Source organism: Medicago sativa, chromosome 5, assembly GCF_051527215.1.
Source record: "Medicago sativa cultivar Bolivia chromosome 5, Bolivia_mono, whole genome shotgun sequence".
NCBI classification, from domain to species: domain Eukaryota; kingdom Viridiplantae; phylum Streptophyta; class Magnoliopsida; order Fabales; family Fabaceae; genus Medicago; species Medicago sativa.
In genome coordinates, this window is record NC_140753.1 from 66953343 (window position 1) to 66971939 (window position 18597).

The window sequence follows — 18597 nt, forward strand, 5'->3', positions numbered from 1 at the left end:
TAATGAAATTGGATGATGTGCGGTGGCTAACAGAGGATGATGTGCGGTGGCTGATATGATAGACGATGCTGATGTGGTAAACTAGATGATGAGTCACACAGTGAGAGGGACCAAAACAAAAAAAATGAAATTCGTAGAGGGACCAAAACCAAAAAACGATAAGTCGGAAAATTCAAATTTAAAAATAACAAATTTTCCATCTTTTCTTCCTTCCACCACTTCTTCACCTTCATATAAATTCATCAAAATTCATACAATATCCTAAAAAAATCCAACAGTTAGCACAATAAATAAAAAAAACTCACATTCAACATCAGTATATCCCTTCAACATCATGAATTCATGGCTTCAATAGATTCAACAGAACAAATCAAAATCCTTAACCCAAATTTGAAATTCACAACCGCGTCTGCCACTGCCACATCATTCTCCGTTAGTCGCATGTATGTTTTTGTAACAGAAGCTAACGGGAGGGACGAAAAGCAACACGTTAACAACTCATGGGGACAGTTTTGAACAAAAAAAATAAGATACAAGGACAAAAACAAAAAACACGTCATATTACAGGGACAATTTACATATTTAAGCCAAAATTTAAATTGTGAAATACTTTGAACAAAAACATAACAACTATCTTTCAAAAGAAAAAAAAAAAAACATAACAACTAAGTTTCAATAAATTTTACTATCCCTCCGTCTCACATTAGATGTCTCATTTGAGTTTTACACGATTGTTATGAAAATGATTAACAATGTTGATTTAATGATTTTAATGACAAAAATAGTTAAATAAATTATTTATTTTTTTCATTTTCTTTTCCATCAAGAGAGGGCATAAAAAATATATCAAATTTGTTTCCCCAAAACTCTGTTTTCCGTAAAAATACTCATACAAATTCTAATTTTGAATAATTGTTGAATTTAAGTTATATTTTTTTTTTTGGGTCAATAAGTTATATTTTTATAAACGAAAAAAAATCGAAAAGAGGTTTGATAAAATTAATAAAAAATAAATATTATGTCCAGATTTTTTTTATGAAAACATAGGGAAAAATTGTTATTCTATTATTTAAAAAGCAAAAAAACTCTTGACCCAAAACAAAGAAGCAAAAAGACTACAATTTTTTTTTTTTGAACTAAAAAGACTACAAATTTTATTAAAGTTGTTCAATTTTTTTTTAATGAACGTGACATTATTCAATCTTAAATTATTTATGATACACCGTTTTCCACCGCCACATACGTTATAGTCTGACTGGACACCAAGTAAGTCATAATCCGTTAGTTTGTTCTTGTACATGCCTACATCACATAGTAGTCTGTATGCATTTATTGATTTTTACATTTTTAGTAGAAAATTGTTGTTCACACATTAGAGAAGGCTGGGACACACATGTAAAATACGTTTTTGCCCCCTCGGCAGTTAACTGCCGAGGAATTAAAAATCCGGCTGCAGTTAACTGCCGAGGAATTCCTCGGTAGCTAACTGCCGAAGTTTTCTGCTACAAGTCTGGCAGAAGCTTTCTCATCTCCATTATTCATCACATCTTCAAATTTTTTGTCTCAAATCTCTCTCACAAATCTCTCTAAATAACCCAACCAAATCCAACCAAATTTATTCAACAAAATCACAAGTAAGTAATTATAATGCTATTAACTTAAATTTTAGTTGTTATAAATGTTTTTATTTTTTAGTTTTTGAGTATATTTATTTTATTTTAGTTTTTGAGTAGATTTACATAGTATAATTCATTTTTAGAGTAAAATGTTTGTATGATGTTTATGTTATAGTTTAAAGTTTATTGGTTATATTTTAATTTGGTGTTTTAAATTAATTTTTTATTTTAGTTTTTAATTAGATTTACATGTGATAAATCATTTTTAGATTAGATGTTAGTTGATTAATTTTGTTAAAATGTTTGCATGATGATTATGTTATAATTTAAAAATTTTAGGATTATTTTTTTATTTGGTGTTTTATATTTTTAATTTTATTTTAGTAAGACTATATGATTTATTTTAAGAGTAAATATAATTTGAATAATTTTGCTATATTTTACGTTAATTTTTTTTTTTAGACAATTACATTTTAGGGTTATTTTTATGATTTTTAGAGTCTATGTATAATTTGCAATGTTTGAATGAGTTTTTCATTGATTCTTTTAAATTTCTATGTGTGTAGATTTGAAACAATGGCCGGATGGATCGACGTTCATGCAACATTCAACGGCGGAGAAACTCATAGGTTGAAGGTTCGGTGCCTTGATGTAGCGTTAAGAGGTCTCAAGGATCAACTGAATGAATTCTACCAAGGAGTCAACCCCAGAGACACAAGGAGGGTGCAAAATATTTTGTATAAACGTCCAAAGCTCGACGAGGGGAGCGTATCATTCACTTGGGTGGAGTTAAAGAACGACGAAAACGTGACGAGCATGTATTGGGAGCACACAAAGTTCCAGTGGATCGATATGCGGGTGACGTTGCTGAGATCAACTGAAGATATCATCAACAACTTGATTCCGCCAGAAGATCGTCTTTAGTTAGGGTAAGGTGCATTCAAACTACAACATTTGTCTCACCTCTGAAATGGGGTAATTCAAACTTGCCAAACAGCGAGGACTCAAGCATTTCGCTCGCTATTCATGTTTTTCCTTTGAAAAGATTAAATTCTTGTTAGGCTGGTTTAGATGAAGGTATTAGGTGTCAAGGAATGGACCTCATTTCGGTGGCACTTGAATACCTTCATCTAAATCAAGCCTGACAAAAATTTATTCTTTTCAAAGGAAAGCATGAATAGCGAGCGAAATGCTTGAGTCCTCGCCGTTTGGCAAGTTTGAATTTACCCCATTTCAGAGGTAAGACAGTTGTTGTAGTTGGAATGCCCCATTTATGTAATGTAACGAAACCTGTATCGCAATATTTATTCGAACGAATTCATGCTATTGTAATATTTATTCGAATTCACGCTATCGCAATATTTATTCGAATTCACTCTATCGCAATATTTTAAATAACATAAAATTCTAAGTAAACAAAATAAATCAAAAAAAAAAATCAAAAAACAAACTTCGGTGGTTTAGTACCGAGGAAAACCTCGGCAGTTTAGTACCGAGGAAAACCTCGGCAGTTAACTACCGCCGGTTTCATCTTTTCCTCGGCAGTTAACTGCCGAGTAATCCTGAAGCCAGAATTTGCAGAACCTGTTGAAGGCAGAACCTGTTACATGTGTTTTTACACATTGTAAACACATTGTTTCGATGCCAAACCATAAAGCTAGTCAAATCAAATTACATACATAACTGAAATTGAAAATATAATACGGAAACGAGCAATTGTCATAAAAAAATGTCATCCAAACAAAGTAACAACAAATGTACTGTACTAACAAAACGGCCAAATGTCATGAAAATACACCAAAGTCCTAAAAATAAATCCTAAAAATACTAGCAGTCCTAATCCTAAAAATCCTACTGCTGGTCCTGGTCATGCTGGTGCTGCTGGTGTCTCCTCCTCGGTCTCTGGGCTCTCCTCCTGGTAATGATCGGCGCGATCTGCTGCCTAACATCCTGCAAGGCCGCATACAACTGCTGAGGGGTCATGCTCATCACCTCCTGACCCAAAAACTCATCAGCATGGGCAACAGCGCCGCTAACCATGTCATAGGTGTCAGGGGAGCTTCTCGCCTCGTACCGCTCCCACTGCTCTGCAACGATCTGCTCCTCGTTTGGAGGCCTCGGAACATCTCCCGGAAGAAGTGGCAAAATCTGAGGGTGAGACATAAGCGTGTACCATCGTACATAGCCCTCTGCCATACGCCATGGCTGCTCTCCTGCCTGCTCACCCCAATTAGCCTCCTTAAGTGTGTGAGTGCGGAAGTCCGAGAAGGCCTGCACAATCTCAGTCGGTGTCAGCGCTGGAACATCCGTCGGAGGTCTAGGTACCGACTGGACGTATCCGTACTGCCTCAATACCCTCTCCGGCAGGTGACGGTACACCCTACGGTCGCCGCACATGATCCAGCCAGAATACCAAAATACCTCCTCGAAAGGCTGGAACTCCCTGTGCCCTTCGTACGGCCTCCAGCATACGTCATCAAACGTAATGCGATCAAGCAATGACCGATACGTGGCCCCCTCTCCATGACCCTTCTGAAGAGTCCACCTCGCCGCAACCGGTAAATTTTCAATGTAGTCCGGGTTTGGATCAACAGTGTAAAACTTAGGGAAGTGCGACAAAAACCATGCCTGCATAAACCATACAAATCACATATAAATAAATTAAAGTTAACTAAAAAAATAAAATTTACAATTAACAAAAAAAATATAACAAAATATAACAAAATAATAATAGTTAACAAAAAAAATTAAAGTTAACGAAAAAATATAACAAAATATAACAAAATAATAATAGTTAACAAAAAAAATTAAATTTAAATTTAATTTTTACTTACAGTGAGCAGTGTCACGCTTCCCCCAAGCTGCCTGTCTCCGGGCAAACAAGCCTGAGCTAACTCATCGTACAGGTATGCAAGTGCCATCCCTCCCCATGAATAAGCACGCATCCCCGCGTAGCCGTCCGCCATAGTCGTCAAATAAATCAACTGGATGCGCTTGTTGCTTCTATCCCCAAACAACAGGCATCCAACCAAGTATAGAAGGTAGGACTTCACACAATAAGTCCTAACCCTCTCCAACTCCTCCAGCTCCTCTGGATCCTGTGTATCCGCCAAAAGGTTGGCTCTACCAAGGTGCGTCGTATAAAACTCCCTCAGCTTAGGATAACTAATGTATCCACCATACTCAGTATTGCAGATTTTCTCTGCCTGCGACCTCGACGCACCCAAGTGAGTCATCAGTAGTGCCTCTCCCTCATGTCTCAGCATCTTCTTCCGGTGGCCCAACATCCGCCCTTCAATCGGGACATGCATAAGACATGCGACATCATCCAAAGTCACAGTCATCTCCCCCATAGGCATGTGAAAAGTGCTGGTCTCGGAATGCCACCTCTCGCATAAAGTCATCAGCAAAGCGTGAGGCACAGTGGCGTAGCCCAAGTATACCAAATCATGTAAGCCACTCTGCATAAGCGGATCCCAAAACCATCTCTGATTGGGGTTTGGACGTCCGAGACTCAAAATCTTGGGGCCATGATTAATTGGTTTTACAAAACGCTTCTTGCGGCACTGCAAAAATAGAAAAATAAACATAGTTTAAACAATGTAAACATTTAACTAATAAATATTAAACTTAACAAATGCTAAAATAAAAATAAAGAAAACATATAAAGAAAATCACATATAAAGAAAACATATAAATAAAACATATAAAGAAAACATATAAATAAAACAATTTAAAAGAAAATCACATATAAATAAAACATATAAATAAAACATATTTAAAGAAAGTCACATATAAATAAAACATATAAAGAAAACATATAAATAAAACAATTTAAAGAAAATCACACATAAATAAAACATATAAATAAAACATATCAATAAAACATATAAATAAAACATATAATCTAAACATATAAATAAAACAATTTAAATCAAGAAAGGAAAAATAAAGAAAATAATTAAACATAAAGAAAGGAATTAAAAAAAACATATATAAAAGTTAACATTTAAAAAAGAACATTTAAAAAAAAAAATACTTACGTCATCCTTATTATACCAAAGCGGCAATGCCACATGACTGGCATAAGAGTGAAGCAAAGATATGTCCTGCGGTCCTCCAGGAAAGGGAGCGTCCGTAGGCAACACCTCCGGGGCAGCCGCTGCTGCAATGCCATCCTCGTCTGGCTCCTCTGGCATATGCGGCTGCTCTGGCATATACTGCTCGTCGTACCCACCGTCGGTCACATCATGGTGATCCTGATAATTCAGGTACTCCACCGCCTGGGTCGGGTCAACCACCTGCGACTCTTCAGGCGGTGCCTGAGAAGCCTCAGAAGGCTGAGAACTCCCTGAGCCATCCCCCCCCCCTCCGACCTCTTCCCCTCTTTGGGATATGTGCGTTTCTCCTCTCCTTCTCCTTCCGGTAGCTTTGTGTCTGAGCACGCCTACCACCTATCATCTTAGATGGATCAATGGGCTCCTGATCGGCCATATCTACACAAATTTTTAATAAATTAACATCATTTTCCATAACATAATCAAACACATTAAACACACTAGTCATAACTTAATCATTAACATTAACAACAATCAACATCATTTCGATAACCTAAAATCATTCATACAATCATCATTATAATAAAATCAATAACCTAAACTAATCATTTCTATACACTTACAATAAAATCATTCATACAATATAATTTTCATCATAACCTAAATACACTAAAAAATCAATATACATCATAACCATCATAACTTAATCATTTCTATACACTTAATCATTTACATCATAACCTAAATACACTAAAAAATCAATATACACTTAATCAAACTATAATTAACATCACTTCTATCATTTCCATAACCTAAACTAACTAAATAATCAATATAATTATCATTGAGGCATTTGATCAAACACTTTGTGTGCAAGGTATAAAACATATTCAAATTGTGTTCATTTGCCACCATTCAAAGCCACATTATCATTTAAACAGCATAGGCAACATCTACATTCATTTATCAATTCAAAAACTACACATGCAATCATCAAATTGTCAATTTTAATCATCAAATCATCATTAACCTAACCACATGCAAACTACTCTAATTTTTTAAAAAAATAAACCTAAACAAACTAACATTAACATTGCAATGATTAAGGGTACTTACTTGTGATAATGTGGTGATGATTGACTTGCAATTCGTGAAAATGTGCTTTGGAGTGAATTTGGATGTGTTTGAACCAAAAGAATGAAACTGGAAACTGCTTCTGTTCGTTCTGATTATGTTCAGAAAACTTCGGCAGTTAACTACCGAGGAATTCCTCGGCAGTTAACTGCAGCCGGATTTTTAATTCCTCGGCAGTTAACTGCCGAGGGGGCAAAAACGTATTTTACATGTGTGTCCCAGCCTTCTCTAATGTGTGAACAGCAATTTTCTTTTTAGTATATGTATTTAATTGCCTCAATTAAATGTAGTTCATTGTCTGAAAAAAGTTAACGTATACATTTTTTTCAATTCAACAATTCTAAAACTATCACTGAATGAGAGTTTTTACCAGTAAAAATCAACATTTTTAATTTCCATTGATAAATAAGCAAGGGATACAAGGTATTGTATCATTAAGATTTAAGACATAGGCCACCACGGAGGTAAACTTATTTTTTTCACCTTGAAAATAAAAATTGAAGATGATTTTAAATATGGGGTTGATATGAGGTAAGTGGAAGAGGGTGACCGTCTAAGACTCTAAAAAATAAACTTAAAGAAGGAGTTTATTAAACACAAAAAATGCCTAAAATCTAATCGGTTACTATTTCATCACCAATAATATCGTGGTTGGAGTTTTTTAAACTCTAATGATCAACAATCTTATGTATCACCACGTAATCAATGGATTTTTTTCTTTTTGTTTTTTGAGCAAAACATTGCTGAAGTTTCAAAGCAAGAAGTTGAAGATGAAATATATATTTTTTGGAGTTACAAACGACGACATCGTCAAGTTATATGTTGTTTGATTGTCTCATTTGTGTGTACAACCGTAATATATAGAATTGGAGACCTTGAGTATGTTTCTTTCAAAATCACTCTCTCTAATACCAATTTTGTTAAAGTAGTCCTCACAAAGTCTTACTTTGATTTAAGGTTAAATTACATCATAGGTTATTTAAGTTTGAGGTTTGTAATAGATTGATCTTTGAGTTATTTTGGTCACACATACATCATTTAAGTTTGTAAACGTTTTCAATTTAGTCATTCTGTTAATCAAACGTTACGGTAACGATGATATGACATAAGTACTAAATCAGTACGTTTACAAGTTTAAAGGACATATGTGTGACTAAAATAACTTAAAGATCAATCTATTATAAACGTCAAATTTAAAGGATTTAGATGCGACTAAAATAACTTAAAAATCCGATCTATTATAAAACCTCAAACTTAGAAGAACCGCGACATAATTTAGCCTTGATTTTAAATGAGGTCATTGTAAATAAACGTTGAAATTTGACTCTAGGATTATTCCTTTTTGGTGGAATATTAAAAAAAGTAAAAACACTGCCACCGTTCCACACGAGTGTCAGACTGTCAGTGTAAAACGCGTCTAGTTCCTATTCCTAGGACTGAATTAAACTGCATTCACATTTTTACCAAAGTCGTTGAAAGTACATTAACATATCCCTCTCAAAGGACAATCCCACATCTCAGAGATAGATAGATCTTGTTCTTGTTCCATTATAACATCATGTCCCATTCTTCCTTATTACTATAAACACCCCCCTCCCTCTCTCTCCCCAAAACAGTAAGAAACAAAAAATGGCAGTTCCAGCTGAAGATGATCACTTCTTCAAGCAAAAGAAATATCCATTCATTCTAACTCTCTCTATCTTACTCATCTCTGTCACTCTCTTCCTTCTCACAACCACCACCACCACCTTCAACCCTCTTCTTTTCTATTCTAATGTCCAACACCAACACCAACCAATTGCAAAACCACCCTTAGACTTAGATTCAGATTCTACTACAATTTCACAAGAACTAAAGCTTCCTTCAAAGGAAGAAGAATCTCCACAAAAGGAAGAAGCTCTTAATATTGATTGGAAGCTTTGTAAGAAACCTGTGACGGTTGATTATATACCATGTTTAGATAATTATAAAGCTATTCAAGCTTTGAAATCAAGGAGGCATATGGAACATAGAGAAAGACATTGTCCTGATACTAGTTTGAATTGTTTGTTGCCTCTTCCTAAAGGGTATAAAGTTCCAGTTCATTGGCCTAAGAGTAGGGACATGGTGAGATTGATTCTTTGGTAAGATATTAGAAATGTTTGTTGTGTTTTTGTTTTGGATGTAGAATCTAGATCTTTTGTTTTTTTTTGTTTTGTTTTGTTGTTGTTTTGATCTCATTTGATCAATGCTAGTTTTGTTGTTGTAGCTCAATTTTATCATGAAATGTTACTTTGTTTAGGTTTCGTTGATTCTATGTTAAGCTTAGTTGAAGTTATCTAAGTTTGTTAGATTGTATTCAAGCTTTAATTTATATACGCTGTCAGTTTAAAGAAAATAGTGGTGATTGTTACTATTGAGTGCATTGTTTTTACTTTTATCAATTCATGAAAGCAATCATAACATAGTTTGATATTTCTGTTTAAACAGATTTGGTATGATAATGTCCCTCATCCAAAGCTAGTTGAGTACAAGAAAGACCAACACTGGGTTGTGAAATCTGGTGAATATCTCATATTTCCAGGAGGTGGTACTCAATTCAAAGACGGAGTTGATCATTATATTGAGTTCATAGAAAAGGTATACCATTGTGTGCGTTCGCATAATTTACATTTAGTATGATATATGTGTTCATGTTTTTTCTCTGTATATGACTAGTTTTTGAATGCTTACTAGCTACTATGCTTTGTGGTTTGCTGATTTTTTTTGTTGCATACCAGACATTAGCGAAAATTCAATGGGGAAAGCATATCAGGGTTGTTCTAGATGTTGGCTGCGGTGTTGCTAGCTTTGGTGGCTATCTGCTAGACAAAAATGTAATTACCATGTCATTTGCCCCAAAGGATGAACATGAAGCCCAGATACAGTTTGCTTTGGAGCGAGGAATTCCCGCAACTCTTTCGGTTATTGGAACACAAAAGTTGACTTTTCCTGACAATGGTTTTGATTTGATTCATTGTGCACGATGCAGAGTTCACTGGGATGCAGATGGTACTTATCTATTTGTTGTTCAATTAATATCAATATCTGATAGGTATGTTTATTCACAAATTTGGTCCACATCTGTAGGTGGGAAACCGTTATACGAACTCAATAGGATTCTTAGACCTGGCGGTTACTTTGCATGGTCTGCAACACCAGTTTATCGTGATGATGATCGAGATCAGAAAGTTTGGAAAGGTTTGTTTATCCTTCTCTATACTTGAAGTTTTCAATCTGTATCGAGAGTACTTCTAATTTAATACATGGAAATGTTGATTTTTTTTTATTTTTTATACATCTAATAAGCATACAAATTATTATAACTTAGGAGATCAATGGTTCTGTCTTCTTATCCCTTGTGCTTGAGAAAAATAAAATAAAATTTCGTTTAATTTCATTTTTCAAACTGCAGCCATGGTGGCTGTAACAAAAGCTATGTGCTGGAAGGTTGTGGCTAAGGCCGACGATTCATCTGGAATTGGGCTTGTTATATACCAGAAGCCTACTTCATCTTCTTGTTACGAGAAACGTGCAGAGAACAATCCACCTTTATGTGAAAATGCGGATGGGAAAAATAGCTCATGGTTTCTCTCATTCTTTCTTCCATGTCTTGTTTCCTATGACATTTATATTTTAATCAATATATATTTAAGTATGTGATTGAAAAATTTATTTATACTATCGCTAATCAAATCGCTGTCTTTTGTAGGTATGCCCGACTCAATAGTTGCCTTACCCCTCTTCCGGTTGATGGTAAGGGTAAACTGCAGAGCTGGCCCATGCCTTGGCCTCAGAGGCTCACTAGTAAGCCTCCTAGCTTACCTAATGATTCAGATGCCACTGATGAGTTCAACAAGGACAGCAGCCAGTGGTCTCAACTAGTGTCAAATGTTTATGCTGACGGTCTTTCGATAAATTGGTCAAGTGTTCGAAATGTAATGGACATGAATGCTGGTTATGCAGGGTAAAGTATATACTTTGTAAAAGATTGGTTTTTTTGTTGAACTTTGTGTTTATTTGTTGATGCCAATCTTATCTATAACACTTGTGTCAACTGAAGTTGGCTACTTTCCACCAAACTTCATTCAAAGTCTTATTTTTCAGATTTGCCGCATCTCTCATTGATCGACCAGTCTGGGTGATGAATGTAGTACCCATTGATGTCCCAGATACCCTTTCTATTATATTGGACCGAGGATTAATAGGAATGTATCATGATTGGTGCGAGTCCTTTAATACCTATCCGCGCACGTATGATCTTCTTCATGCTAGCTTTCTTTTCAAACATCTTGAGCAAAGGTATGCTTATTTAAAAACGTAGAGGCAATTTCTACAGTAGACGGTAGATCACAACTTCAAAATCATTTGAAATGTTAATGACAATTGAAGACGTTTCTCGAATTTCTACAGTAGACGGTAGATCACAACTTCAAAATCATTTGAAATGTTAATGACAATTGAAGACGTTTCTCGAAAGTAGAAGCTCATTGTCCTCCTCATCCTTACAGCTGTGACAATGACCTGATCAATGACAGTCTGACCTGAACATGGAAAAACAATATGAGTTAAGTTTTGAGGAACACAAATTCGTTTTCCCTTGTTTTTGTCGAACTGCCACGGATCAAGTAATTTTTTCAGCTGTGAGGACGAGTAGGACCGTGAGTTTCTACTTCTAGAAGACGATGTCTGTCGTTGTTGAAATTTCAAATGATTTTTAAGTACCGATCTACAGTTGACCACCCGTAAAAACTAATAACTATAAGATCATGTTCTTTCTCCCATCATCACCGCCATGATCATAATGGGACTCTTGTTAGTTTACTTCTACATGTAGCATAGAATATTTTGAGACATGATTCTGACCAACGGTAATCTTTGACAGATGCGACCTTGTAGATGTGGTTGTGGAGATAGATCGCATATTGAGACCAGATGGATATCTTGTGATTCATGATTCCATGGAAATGCTTAACAAACTCGGTCCAATCTTGCGTTCACTACACTGGTCTGTAACGTTGCATCAAAATCAGTTTCTTGTCGGCAGGAAAAGTTTTTGGCGTCCCACAAGCTTAGGAAGCTGAATGCACTCAGGTCAATGAACATGATGGTGCATTCTTTCAATTATCCATGTTTCAGTGTATTATAAATCAAAATCATTAGCAAAATTTTGGATTATAAGAAAGGAATATTAAGTTATTTGATAGGTAATCTTGTATGAGTGTGAAACCTGTTGGTTAAATATATATATATTTATAGTAAAGTATAGAGAATCTTGTTCCTTTTTCAAACCACACAATCTGCATGCTCTCCAATAGTTAAAGAAGGAATTCTCAATTTGTTCCTTCACTATGTAGGTCAGGTCTATTAGTCTGTAAATAGTTTTGGTCACCAAGTTAATTTTCTAGAATTACCGTATTAATCCTATGAGAATGTTTTTAGCCAACTAATTTCTCAAAAGGACAAAACTATCATTGAATTTGTCCTTTGAATGAAGATGAATATGATGTCAATTTCATATATTTGATTGATTAATCTTAATAGTAATAAGTACTGGTTTGAATGATTAATCTTAATCTTAACAAGAGCTGTATGAAGTGGAATAGTCTCTTACTGTAGCTTCTTCCCAACTTGTTTATTGTATTTTTGTAATTTTAAAAAAATTGACAATTGACAATTGAACTACGACAGACAATAAGAGTACAATATATGTTTGATTGCTTTTACACGTATAACACTACCATTTCAATTATATTCTCAATGTGGACAATTATTGACATTTTTATATTTCCAGGATTAACTTCTGATAAGTTGAAACAATTGATCTTTCAGAGTCTTTAAGATAAATGTGTTGACATTTTAATTTTAAAGGGTATATTCAATTTTTCCCATTTACTTTTTGAGCATGGAAAAAGCCAATTATGCAAACCAAACACAGAATTTTGCTACAGACATGGATGCCATTAAGGAGTTTGAACTATATAATGCTTGAAGCTGCTGTGTTCAAGCTTTCCTCTGCTTGGAGCCATAAATTTACAGTGCGTGTTTGCACTATGTAGCACCAAACAAATTTATTGAAATTTCTTATTGAAGGTTTGTTCGGTGTTTGACACATGTATGACATCAGATATATGTGTGGTTACGTTCAATTATTTCATTTTCATACAATCATTATTGGTGTCGATATGTCAATATCAATGTTGTGTCCGAGTGTAAAAGTTGTGTGGACAAGACAAGATTATTTTAGACCATTAGCTTCCCTTCATTAAGGCAGCTTCTGTTTTCTCTGTTTAAGACTAGATCAAGGCACAACAGCACGTGCAAGAATCATAATAAATACGTTCAAATTCAAAAGGTACTACACAAAAACCTACATAGGAAGCTACACAAATAGGTACTTGTTGCACAAGAAATTACATGGCATTTTCACAAATGAAATTTGACTTGTCAGCAACAATCCTGCCATTAGAAGCTGCAACATTCCGATTATAACAACTTAACTTATCAACATAACTATAATTTTGCATAGTACTTGCATGACCATCTAGAACAGAATGACCCATCACATTAATCCAACCCTTTGATTCCTGTTCATTACTAACTGAATGTATGAATCCCTTACCTTCATACTTCTCCTCAAAACCATGAGATAAATCAGTAAGAAGCTTATATCCATCATCCAAACCATGAGGTTCTGTCACAGTAATAACTCTTAAAGGATACTTGCGTTTAACCTTCAACTTGGAAATCATTTCACCTCTATTATCAAACACCTTAACCTTCTTTTTGGCTTTAAATTTCTGCTTAACCATCTTATAAGTTCCATTGCTTTTAAACTTTATAACATTCCTAAAACTGAATCCCTTTGAAACAACGGTGGTTATGTTACCGGAACTTGTCAAAACCCATCCTTCTATCGTTGTCTCCGTCTCTGCTTCCACACGAAACTCACCATCAAGTCTTTTAAACTCTTCCGCACGTTGAACATCGGTTTTAGGGTTATGATGAATAACCCGATTCGCACGAACTACAAATGATTCATGATCAACCCAAAGATGCAAATTTGCATTCACAAGCCAAAATGATAATCCTTTAGTCACCCCAATTCCAAAAACATGTCTTTTCCCATCAAGAATCTTCCCTAAAAATGGCGTCAATTCGATATCATATGAAGGAAGATCAAACGCACCAATGGCAACAATGGGCTCCCAAAACAACGGATTAATCCCACCGGTGAAAACCACCGGAAAAGGAATCTCCGATCCAACAAGCTCGCCATCAATCGTCACATAAACTTCCCGAAAAGCACCATTCCCTCTCTCAGTATCTAAACCATTCGTCGTAATATACGAATTCGGAGGATTTGAATACCAAAATTCATCATTTCCATGAAAAGAAACATACAATTCAATAACTGCTTTGTAAGTATTCCGCGGAATTCGAATTCTTCTTTTCTTCAATTGCTTTTCTTCCTCAAACCTAAACCAAAACCCTCCTTTTCCACTATCACAAATCGGAATAATCAAATCCGCTGGTAATTCGTTCAAAACCCTAGAATCTGGTACCTTCAATTCACTCCTCAAAGACCTTGATCTTGATCTTGAAATTGAATTTGAAATTGGATTAAACGGAACCCTAACGGAGTTTTTGTGTTTGTCGTAATAATACAAAAGAGTAACGGTGATTTGAAATTCGCCGGTGAATTCAGCGTTAACAATATTTTCAAGCATCATAGTGAGGTCAAGGTTGGATTGAGTAAGAAGCGAGGTGTATTTAGTAATATCTTTACGAACATTCCAGAAGATTCTAGAATTATCAGGTTGAGCGGTGCTTGTTCGGAGAAGCTCGACGCCGGCGAGCCATAAGGCGGCGATGCGGTCGTATTGTTCGCCTTTGATTTTGGCGTGGAAGTGAAGGATGACACGTGTCCATGGTGGAGGACAATGGAAGGGTGGGGAGTAGGGTGTGGTAAAAGGGGGGGTGTCGATAGTATTGGCGAATGTGTGGTGGAGGATTTGGTGGGAACATGATGGGGTTGGTTGGTAGGGTGGTGGGTATGTTACTTCTATGAATTCTTGGTGGGGCCCATTTGGGTGAGGTTTTTGAGTTTGTTCTTGAGAGATTGTGTAATGGTTTGGTTGAGAGTGAGAGTGAGAGTGAGAGTGGGAGTGAAGTGAAGGGATGAAGAATAGAAAGAGGAAATATGAGAAGGTGTGGTGGAGTTGCATTTTGGGGAGTGAAAGTGAGGAAATTTTAGTTCATGGAAGAAGATTCAATAGTGAATGTATTTGGTAGTTATGTGATTGCTTGATTTATAAGTGGAGCATAAAATGGATTTATGTGTTTAGTATATTTACTTGAGTACGAACTAGAAGGAAATTTCTTGAATTTGAAGAGATGTTCAATAATCATATTGACATTCTTCACAACCAAAATAAAAATACTAAAAATTTGGTTTAAAAACAAAACTTACTAAAATAGTTGTAACATTTGTGAACATTAGCGAAAATAACATCATTATAAATTGTTCCAAGAACATTTCTTTACATAAAAGTTACTAAAGGATCATAACTAAATATAGGGTTCAATTCAATGATGAAAAACGGTCTATAGCTTATTATTGTTTGTAACTACCCTCAAACCAAACTAAAAGAAATTTAACAAATTCAGCATAGAAAACCAACTACATTGAACTAATTGTTTTGCATAAATTCATTATAGAAGAAATTGCCTTACACTGATTCAATATCATTCTACAAAATTATTACCAAATGTATCCACGGATGCGGAGCTTCCTTATTGGGCGAGATGTGAACGCTATTGTAACAACTTGAATTAAAATTGCAAAGATAACAGCACAAATCGATCCCTATATAAATCGATCCCTATATAGTAAGTGTATAACTATAAAAAATAAGAACGGAGAAAAAGGGAGGATAAATAAATTGTTTTAGCCATAAAAAATCATTTCAAAATAGATTAAATGGATGCCTATTATTGATTATGAAAACCATAAAAAGAGGAGATGAACCAAAAATTTAAAATGAGATTCAAATTCATATATTGACATATCATTACTTACCATGTCTCACTAATTGAGTAATTGATATTGTAGTGTCAATGTATATGTAAATTAAAGATAAAACTTTGGTACATTTTCTTATGTGCATTTCATAATGTTCTTCACAAAACATTCACGTTTTTAAATTTCATAATGTTCTTCACAAAACATTCACGTTTTTATGCTCATAACAAACTTTGATAAAGTTGTAGATTTGAGATATTAATTATAGTTATGAATATTTTATAGAAAGAACCATATGAAAAATACCTTTTAATTTTGTCCTAAATTAAATTCAATAAAAATTATTGGGTTAATTATGTTTCTAGTCCCTATAAAATAGCGACCTTGTATTTTAATCGCATTTTTAGTCCCTATAAAAAAAATTTACTTATAATTTTAGTCCTTGCTAAAACAAAGTTTGATTAATTATCCTTAAACTCTTAAATTTTTGAACGATTTTTTTGAGACAAGATTAGAACACTATGAAAGGTTCGTTTACTAAAATTTAGAATTTTCTGACATGAAATGAATTAAATATGAATTTTTTAAAACGACAAAAGTTAAAGATAAAAAGTAATAAAATCTGGATGTAGAAATCAAATTTTGCAATAATTTTTTGCGGACGAACTTTTAGTAATGTTCTAAACATGTCTGCAAAAAATTGTTCAAAAATTTAAGAGTTTAAGCATAAATTAAACAAATTTGAATTGAGTAGGGACTAATACTCAGTGCAGAAAAACAAAATTAGGGACTAAAAATGCTATTAAAATTAAGTATGGACTAAACTTAAAAGGTCGCTATTTTATAGGGACTAGAAACATAATTAACCCAAAATTATTTTAGCCCGAACAGATGAAAAAAAGTAAAAGAAAAATAATGAGGTCATATCATTTTTTTTTCTTCCCTTCATATGTGTACATAATGAATTTGGTGGAAAATTTTGTCATTTATTATGAGTAAAGGTATCCGATGCACATCAAACAAAAATTTTGAGTTTTGCTTTTAGAGTACGACATGAAAAATGATGTACGGATATCGCGCAGATTAAGAACGAGTGAACATGTGTTTTGAGAAGGCTCAACGTCGTCGTTTTAATAAATAAAATAGGGAGAAGAAGAGAAAAAATTCGCCCACCGTGGGGCTCGAACCCACGACCACAAGGTTAAGAGCCTTGCGCTCTACCAACTGAGCTAGACGGGCTTGTTGGTTAGAGCTATCATATTTAAATTATATACAATTTTATGATTAATAACACTATCAATATGTTAGGTTAATTATATACTAATTATCTTTTTAATCATATATTGATGCAATATTTTTATTTGTAAATGTTAGTAGTTTGTTAGTAATATTTACTCTTGTCTAAGTTTGAACCTAATAATTTCAACTTTTTATCTTTTAACTCAAATCAATTGAGCTAACCAACTCCTCTAGTCAATGGTACAAATCTAAGTTTAAAGAACAAGAAACATATGAATATGAACTTAATTTAAAGAAATGCATTGACAAGTAACTAAATACAGAAATGCACAAAGAAAAAACAAAATGTGTAAATTGCAGTATTATTTATCTTGAAAGTTGGTAAAAAAATAGGTTTAGATGGTTTGAACATGTAGAGAGAAGACCCGTAGATGCCGTTTGTTATACCCTAATTTTGGACCTAAAAATACTAGCTCAATTCTTCTTTTCTTGCATTTCAAGTCATTTGAATATGTCTCTGATCAATTGTATCTTTCTCTGCATCTTATTTCAATATTACTTGCAAAATTCATGAAAAAGGGTATTTTAGTCATTTCATGTACCCAAACTCATTTTGGTCATTTAAAAATTGTTTGAGTCTTTTCAACTGGTTTGAATAAGTCTTTATTTCAATTCTATGTCAAAATCCATTTCAAAAAATTGCATTTGAAGTCATTTTGAGTCAGTTTAGCCTCTAGGGGCATTTTAGTCTTTTCATGTGTTAAAACTCTGTTTAATTCCTAAAAAATTGTCTCTGAGTCTTTTCAATGTGCTTGTATAAACTTTTGCTTAAATCCCTTGTTAAAAATCATTTTAGAATTGCATCTGAGTCATTTTGAGTCGTTTTGGTCCCCAGGGGCATTTTGGTCATTTCACACGAAATTTTGACAAAGAGAGGTTACTTTGAAGTACCTCATTTAAGTAATTGGTTCGTTTTAGTCCATTTTGTGTTTTTTATTGGTTCCACTTTATGTTATTTTCCATTTACCAATTTTAAATTCAATTTTATTTTAATTTTCCATTTAGTCCTCAAAATTTTCTAAATTCGCATTTCAGTCCTTCAAACTTTTAAAATTGCACTTTAGTCCCTTTTCATTTTATTTCTTTTAAAATCTTTTTTTTAAATTTAGGTTTTGGTCCCTTTAGGTCAAACTTTTGTTTTTAGGTCAATTGCAATTAAGTCCTTTAGTCCTTAATATTTTTTTTGCAGGTCAGTCCTTCGAATTCAAAAATTGCAAAGAGGCCCTCAAGTCCAAAATTCAGTCCAGTTTCGAATCAAACAGGTCCAAACACAGGTGTCACAAGATTATTGGTCAACGAATCCACATGTCAAGCTATAAAAGGCCACCTCACTGTACAAGTCAAAAAAATCACCATTCCATAACTGCCACATCACAAACAGAGAAGCATTTTTCTCTCTCTAGTCTGTTAGATCAAAATCTCAGAAAACTCAAGAACACAGAAGAAC

At 34.2% G+C, this 18597-nt stretch overlaps 2 protein-coding genes, 1 long non-coding RNA gene and 1 other non-coding gene across 4 annotated transcripts; 2 read left to right on the forward strand and 2 right to left on the reverse strand.

The window, feature by feature from the left end:
- The first annotated feature begins 1390 nt into the window (after positions 1–1390).
- LOC146924206 (uncharacterized) lies at positions 1391–2991 on the forward strand. Its single transcript, XR_015010070.1, has 2 exons — positions 1391–1634; positions 2183–2991. It is a non-coding gene; the product is annotated as an uncharacterized LOC146924206 (long non-coding RNA).
- Positions 2992–8320: 5329 nt separating this feature from the next.
- On the forward strand, positions 8321–12117 carry LOC146924207 (putative methyltransferase PMT23). Its single transcript, XM_085709217.1, has 8 exons — positions 8321–8914; positions 9278–9427; positions 9568–9838; positions 9917–10027; positions 10242–10413; positions 10539–10793; positions 10934–11128; positions 11712–12117. The coding sequence occupies exons 1-8, from the start codon at positions 8438–8440 to the stop codon at positions 11908–11910; spliced, it is 1830 nt and encodes a 609-aa protein (XP_085565343.1). The 5' UTR covers positions 8321–8437; the 3' UTR covers positions 11911–12117.
- Positions 12118–13145: 1028 nt separating this feature from the next.
- LOC146924208 (Peptide-N4-(N-acetyl-beta-glucosaminyl)asparagine amidase A protein) lies at positions 13146–15254 on the reverse strand. Its single transcript, XM_085709218.1, has one exon. The coding sequence runs from the start codon at positions 15052–15054 to the stop codon at positions 13240–13242; it is 1815 nt and encodes a 604-aa protein (XP_085565344.1). The 5' UTR covers positions 15055–15254; the 3' UTR covers positions 13146–13239.
- Positions 15255–17017: 1763 nt separating this feature from the next.
- On the reverse strand, positions 17018–17090 carry TRNAK-CUU (transfer RNA lysine (anticodon CUU)). The gene has a single exon. It is a non-coding gene; the product is annotated as a tRNA-Lys (tRNA).
- Positions 17091–18597: the final 1507 nt, after the last annotated feature.